This window comes from Rhinichthys klamathensis, unplaced genomic scaffold (assembly GCF_029890125.1).
Source record: "Rhinichthys klamathensis goyatoka isolate OS25496 unplaced genomic scaffold, OSU_Roscu_1.1 h1tg000006l_1, whole genome shotgun sequence".
Lineage (NCBI taxonomy): Eukaryota > Metazoa > Chordata > Actinopteri > Cypriniformes > Leuciscidae > Rhinichthys > Rhinichthys klamathensis.
The window spans coordinates 161,327-168,947 of NW_026606559.1; the positions used below are offsets into that span (position 1 = coordinate 161,327).

General features: G+C 37.1%; 1 protein-coding gene across 2 annotated transcripts; it reads left to right on the plus strand.

The window, feature by feature from the left end:
• The first annotated feature begins 4,636 nt into the window (after positions 1–4,636).
• On the plus strand, positions 4,637–7,377 carry eny2 (ENY2 transcription and export complex 2 subunit). 2 transcript variants are annotated; one of them, XM_056258363.1, is made up of 5 exons: positions 4,637–4,776; positions 5,073–5,146; positions 5,605–5,675; positions 5,760–5,834; positions 7,120–7,377. In XM_056258363.1, exons 2-5 carry the CDS (start codon positions 5,079–5,081, stop codon positions 7,191–7,193), a joined length of 288 nt encoding a protein of 95 aa, XP_056114338.1. In that variant the 5' UTR covers positions 4,637–4,776; positions 5,073–5,078; the 3' UTR covers positions 7,194–7,377. The 2 variants fall into 2 exon arrangements, with proteins under 2 accessions (XP_056114338.1, XP_056114349.1); XM_056258374.1 differs by having other exon boundaries at positions 4,683–4,726.
• Positions 7,378–7,621: the final 244 nt, after the last annotated feature.

The window sequence follows — 7,621 nt, forward strand, 5'->3', positions numbered from 1 at the left end:
TCTTATAAAGCACATATTAATGCCTTTTTCTGCATGAACATAAGCATCCCTTAATCCTACCCACCTAAACTTAACAATTACCTTACTAACTATTAATAAGCAATAATTCAGAGTTTATTGAGGCAAACGTCATAGTTAATAGTTCATTGTGAGAATTGGACCCGTGTGGTCCTAATTTTCATTTAAGTTAAGTGTATGTTTAATTTTTCATCTAATATTTATATTTTATTTTACTCAAGCTTTATTTCAGTTAACGCAAACAGTTTTTAATAGTTTTAGATATCAATACCAATATAGTAGAAATGTAAATATAAAATCAAATCAAATACATAAATAAAAATATCGCATTTTAAGGAGTCTTTCAACAAAGATTAGGAGCAACCAGGGGCCGCTGACAAAAAAACGGTAAATGCAGTGGGTTTAAACATAATGGTCCAATTATTATGTGCTCTAGATGCATTTAGACTGGACATAGATAGATTTTTACTATTAATAACCAAATATCTTAATAGCAGGAAGTTTCTATTTACATCTGATACTCTTAAACAGTATTAGTCAGCATGCAATGGTGATGTTTTCTGAATAATGCCAAGCAAGACCACGATTTCTCCTGCATCTTTCACTCTGACGTCTAAATTATATAACAAAGGCAAATGGCCCCGGATCATGACGAATTAAATGGCGGCTGTGAAGTTGCCAGGCATTAGCAGCTGTAAGTGGAAGATCGAGTGCCACACAAGGCTGTAGAGGAGAGAGATTGTGAATCACCATGTCCCCTTCTATAAAACACCACCTGAAGAAACTTCCTGAAACAATTAAGCTGTTTTAATGATTCTTGTAACCCTTAAAAAAGGCCTATGACCAATCTGACATTTTCCTAAGGCTTAACATTTATGGTTTTCCTGTAAGCCATTAAAGTCAAGCCACCTTTATTTATATAGCGCTTTTTACAATACAGATTGTTTCAAAGCCAGTTTTTATTGGTTTAAAGACGATTCTGTTCATCCAAGGAGAATCTCGATTGAATATTCCAGTACATTCCTCGGCTCAAGTCTCATCTGCACTTAACTTCAATGGACAGTGATAAAAATTAGCCTAAGAGAAACAGGCAAAAGAGGATAAAAACTTAGCAAGCCAAGGGAAAAGAGGATGTTTTGACTGCTCACCTCCTATCACTTACACATCTTTGATCATTAATTATGAATTTATATCTCAGCGCATCAACAACCCTGTCAGATTATGTTCTGCACCTCATATTTCAACAGTTAATTGCTTATTTCGAGAACTTATAATTGCACAAAAAGTTTGAGGTTAAGCTGAAAGGAGACTAAATAAGGAACAATCTTTATAAATCCCTCAGATGGACAGTTAACAAGCTGTTTCTGGATTATACTATCAATCTTACCATCCTCTTCTCTTGTTTAAAGAGACACTATGACTCTATAACAGACCTTGTACCCCGTCAATCGCTCTGTCAGACCAGGGGTGCGTTTCCCAAAAGCATCGTTAGCCAACTATGGTCGCAAGTTGGTCGCAAACATAGACAGTAAAAGAAATGGACAGAGCGATCTCATTGGAACTCAGTTGAGACAGTTGAAGCCCACTTTTAGCGATTTTTGAGAACTTCCGTTCCTGACGCGCAGACTCAGACCGACTCAAACTAAGCTTGATGACGTGAGCAACCTGTCTGACAGACGTTAATCTTCTAGTAGCTGTGCGTGGAAACTGCCAACGTTAATCTTGCAGAGACGGGGAACTTGAGCAAAGAGTTCTTTGGCGTGAGTGAGCAGGAGTAAGAATTCCGTTGCTTTTATGGACTCATTATCTATGGGCTTCTCCCTTGACGGGACGTCCCCCCGATTGCCTGCGAGCTTCTCCTCCTGTCTGTACGGTAATTTCTGTACAGCGCGACAGAGAGTCGAGTGGTTATGACGCAATCGTTAGCCTATTTTTACTAAATCTGTTTCTACGGGGCCATAGTGTAACATAGAAGGTAATGGAGCCATTTATACATTGTCGTGTTTCTTTAGAAATAAATAATGGACAAATGGAGTCTTTAAACGCCTCAGATGTAAAGTTATTCGCTGTCAAAGTGACGCAAAAATGAATGGGAGTCAATGGAAATGCTAACGCAAGTGAAGTTCTGCTACAACATGGCGGCACCCGGCCGGCTTCAACTTCCGGTCGATGGATTACCCCCTTGGTCGCAAATCCCATTGAACTCTATTGGTAACGACGGAACTTGCGACCATAGTTGGCTAACGATGCTTTCGGGAAACGCACCCCACGACGTTTCCACTTGAGTACTCACTCACCCCTCAATCGTATAGCCTCAGTTCATGACTTTAAGACACTTACCGGTCAGTATCAATAAAAATCAACACACAACGTCTGGAAAGGTGTTAACGGCAAACGTTATGAACCCCATTCAGCCCAGAGCTTGCGATGCTTAGACATCAGTAAATCAAAGGCAATTAAAAATCATGAGGCATCTAAAAGCTCAGTAGAGTGTTTAATTAAACTATGAGACGAGCAAATCCAGGGTAATAGACTGTCATGGGGTCTGCAAATCAGGCATAATAAGACCCCTTAAAAAGCACAATGCCACACATTTTAGCAGTTTATGACACCCCCATAGTTTAATTAGCTGATGTGGATGGAAATTAGATAATTTAGATAATTGTAATACTTTTTGTCTAACCCCCAGACGTTTGGTCCTAGAACTGAGGAAGTCAGCTACACCTGCCCGCTTCAAATATCGATCTGTCATTATAAAGCAGACTTGAAGAGGAAGAATTGATGTCAAGTTATATGTTTCAGAACTTTCTGACTTAAAATGTATATTTGTTATAAATAATATTTTTGCTATTTTTGTGGAAATAGTAAATTTTTTTGCTATTTTTGTTATGTGTCTTTTAAGGATTATTTGATGAATAGAAAGCTCAAATGAACAGCGTTAATTCAACTTTTTCAAACAATGTCTTTACTGTACTTTTAGATGTAATGCTTATTATCTGAATAAAATAATTACTTTCTTACTGACCCCAAGCTTTTTTTTAAATGTGCATATTCGTTTTCACAAGTTCTACTTGGCATAAATAGTCCAGACTAACCGATATGTATCAGTGAAATAAAATGTTCTATGAGACTTATTTAATCTGTACCACAGGTGTTCTTCCTGCATCAAACAGCCAGTCAGGATGACTTCTTCTGCTTCACTGAAAGGCTTCTGGCTGATGCTTTTCCAGAAATAGTTATTCTGTGAAACAAGTGCATGGAAGCAGAAAACCACCATAGAGAAGGAAACACTTCTTGGGGATTTTAACTATAAACTGACATGGTGGCACACAGGCCATCACAGACATGGTTAAAGTTATATATTTAACCAATAAGTGTTTCTGGTGTTGTCTTCTCTGAAGGTGTTTTGCAACAGTAGTTTCCTACACAAGATGACAACTTAAAGGAATAGTTTACCAATAAGAAAGGAAAATTCAGGCATCATTTAATCACTCGTGTTAAACACAAAAAGTAATGGATTATGTTTGTGATACATTCATGATGCTTTTTTTTTGTTTTTTTTGCATGCTATTTGAAGCTTGACAGCTCCAGTTTCCATTCATTGTAGCTGCATAATAAAGAGTGACCAGCACAGCACATCATTAAAATGACCCTTTAGAATAATGTGAATAAAAGTGGATGACATGAGGGTGAGAAATAATGGCAGAATATTCGTTTTGGGGTAAACTTTAAAACCTCCTCTTCAAGCTACCGGGAAAGCTTTGCATTTTCGTCCTAAGTGACATGGCAGATGAAACAGACCTTAAATACAGACCTCATCACCAATTCTCTGACAACATAACTCTGGTTCATTCATGAGTGCTCAATCATCTTTGGTCTCACCTAATGAACATCTTTATCACATGCAGTTTGGAAAATTTATGAGTAAAGCTTATATCTTTCTTCTACAGCTGCATAACTCATTGCTATTTTACATATTCGAGGCATGATGATAGTATTCTCAAATTCTAACCTGATCTAATAAGAAGCAGACACCCTTGAGAAAACAGTGGATTTTGTAATGCATTCTCTATGACACATCGCCATCTTGTGGTATAGGATACCTTCATAAAAAGGAAAGAAAATGTAAATATTAATTTCGTATCAATGCGTGTAATATTAGGCCTACAATAAAATACACTAAGCTTAATTCAACCGTCAGAAAAGTGTGACGTGTGGTTTTTGATGTTGGTTCAGACAGGCCTAAAACCATTGCTCTTAGTGGCATGTAAAATCAATTAATAGCTATGATGAATAGATTACACTTAAATAGATTAATTTACTAATATGACCGAATGTCTTAAAAAGCCGTCTTGTGAAAACATGGTACAAGACAGTGATGCCTCAAAACATGGTAGAGCAAGAGTTCTTTCTCCACGTGTAGCCTATATGTGTAACTTTAGAATAACTACGGCGTATTTTAACTACTACAACTACAAGCACACTATTTTAAATACAGCTAAAATGTTAGAGTAGTTTAGCATGTATTTAAAAACATGTAGGGCCCAGGTCTTCTTTGGGGTGAATCATACAAGTTTAGAACGCCATACACATTGCAATTGCATAGGAACCATAAATAGGAAGGAACCTTCCGCCGATCATCGTGTTTCCGTGGGGAAGATATTAAACGGTGAGCGGAACGGCCGGCTACAAACAACAGCAAAGAGAGGTCCTAATACACGCCGATGAGAACATTATGCTTATTTTCGTCAGTATTTGGTACGTTTATTAAACAATATTAAGTTATAATTGCAACAACGTTAACTTGACATGCTGCTTCTTTAACGGGCTGTATAAAAACAGTCCACCAGTGTTCGTTAACAAAACACCAAAGAATGCAAATTAGTGCATCTGATTATTTGTTTTCTTTCAAAAATCCGGCTAGATGTTTGTTCATGCATAATGTAAAAATGAGACGTGAAATGTGTTTTGTGAGTGGGCACGACCTTTGTCTCTGGCACTATCAATACGAGCTCGATATCACGTCACGTCATCATCTTTACTTCTTATTTCAGATTAATATGAGTAAAGAATCACAAATGAGGGCCGCCATAAACCAGAAGTTAATTGAAATGGGTGAGAGGGAGAGGTAAGTGCCTATAATCCTCATGTTCCTCCATGGACTAATACCTAGCAAGTTGCGTACTTACTTGTACAACGTTTTTGGGCATCATAGTCTCAAACACAAGTGATTTGCGTACCGGGACACACATTCCTTGAGTTTATGAAATCTAAGTCATTTCAGAAAAGTTTTAGACATTTTACTCTACTGTAACGTTATTTGATTTGGCTACAAATTACTTTTTGTGAGTAGTCACAAATGACGGGAGATGTCATGGAAATTCATTGGTTGAAAGCTGTGAGGACCCTGTAGACATCATTTATCGTAGAAATGCTTTCTAGGTAGAGAACTCACTACGTTTTAGGCGCATCCACTGATCTATATAATATCTATATCCTGTCATTCTATATAGATCAGTGGGCGCATCCCATACAGGCTGCATTTCATCTATGAATCTCATTGTTTTTGCTTTGGTTTTTGATCAGGTTAAAGGAGTTGCTTCGAGCCAAGCTCATCGAGTGTGGCTGGAGAGATCAGCTCAAAGCCCTCTGCAAAGGTAGGAACATTTGATCTTGATCTCTCTCAAATCATTGCATATGTTCTATGGTTGTTTTTTTAAAGCAGCATCATTGTTTTGCAGAGGTGATCAAGGAGAAAGGTATAGAGAATGTTACTGTCGAGGACATGGTTGCTGGAGTTACCCCTAAAGGAAGAGGTAGGCTGAAATGAACATTATCCCATAATTTACTCACCCTCAAGCCAATCTAGGTGTATATGACTTTCTTTTTTCAGCCAAACACAATCGAAGTTATATTAAAAAATATCCTCAACTTAAAAAAATCTCAACTTTTCAGAATTCCGCAAGCGCACCGCAGTAATGTGACAAGAACCAATCAATCAGCTTCACCCTTTCCGTAACAACATTGAAAGCTCAGTCAACATGAAGGATGGGGGTGCACCCAAACACTACGGGTGTTTTTCTCTTCTCCGTAAATAAATCTTGTAGCAGAACTACAGCAAGCGTTTATCGGTGGTGGAAATCTATTAGCTACTAAAACTTATTTGTCGTGTGGAGAGCTCAGTGCGTGGTTGCATAGCAACGACAGACGCCACGGGAAAATCGGACAGCATTTTACTATTAATAATAAAAGTTAAGCTAATGTGCAGTGTAAATATCAGTAATTTTTTTTTTTTTTTACTAAAGGCTGAAATATGTGAGGTTTATCTTTTTATAAAACCTTTTTTTGTCAACTTTATTTGAACTTGTACATAGATAACATGTTGCAAGACACTCTTTTAAAATCTGGCCATCATTTTTAATGTTATTATTTTAATGTTTATGTAAACAAAAAGTGCATATTGATGCTATTTTTATTTGCTGGTTAATGTGTCGTGTAGGTCTTAAATTTCTATCTTTATGGTCTTAAAATGTCTTAAAAAGGTATTAAATATGACTTACTGAATCCTGCAAGAACCCTGAAGAGTGACCTCTGACCCCATGTATGATGTAGGAGTAGCATAAGCTTAGGTGAGAGTAGACGCCTCTCGCGATTCAAACAAATAGGGCTGGGCAAAAAAATAGTTACCAAAAGGCACTTGTCCATAATTATAACTTTATAAACTGTAATATTTTTCTTACAAAAACACATCGCTTTGGTTCAGAAGGCCTTTATTAACCCCTGGAGCTGTATGGATTACTTTTATGATGGATGGATGCGCTTTTTGGAGCAACAAAAACTATTCACTTCCATTTTAAGCTTGGAAGAGCCAGGATATTTTGTAATATAACTCTGATTGTGTTTGGCTGAAAGAAGACAGTCATACACACCTAGGATGGCTTGAGGGTGAGTAAATTATGGGATCATTTTAATTTTTGGGTGAACTAACCCATGTAACTACATTCCACACAATTCTTTTTTATTGATACCATTTGGGTGTTAACAAGTATCGCCAAAGATGAAAAAACTAATATCGTTAATAATAACTCTTGTGTTCATCAGCCCTGGTGCCTGACAGTGTAAAGAAGGAGCTGCTGCAGAGAATAAGAGCCTTCCTCGCCCAGCACTCGACATGATGCTCAGTATATCTGAAAATACTCTCATGTATTTTACTTGAGTATCTGTCATTTTTATATTGACATTATGCCAATAGCAACGCCAGAGTGCTATAAGTTAAACCGTTTCATGGTGTGATTTCACTCTTCATTGTGTATTTTGTTACTGCCAATAAAGGTTGATCATGTTTGTACATAAACAGTATTATTTTGAGCCGCTTGAATGACTGAACTTGTTAACAGTCACCCCCCTTTTTGAGCATAGATCTGAACTTAATTGGTTGTAATTCAAAACAAGTTATCAGGGTGGTTATCAGGGTGCGGGTCCTTAAAAAGTCTTAATGTCTTAAATAAACTTTAAAAGGCCTTAAAAAGTATTAAAATGTCTTAAATTCAGATTCGATGGGCCTTAAATATTTCTGGTCACATTACCGCTAAAATTTCTCCAG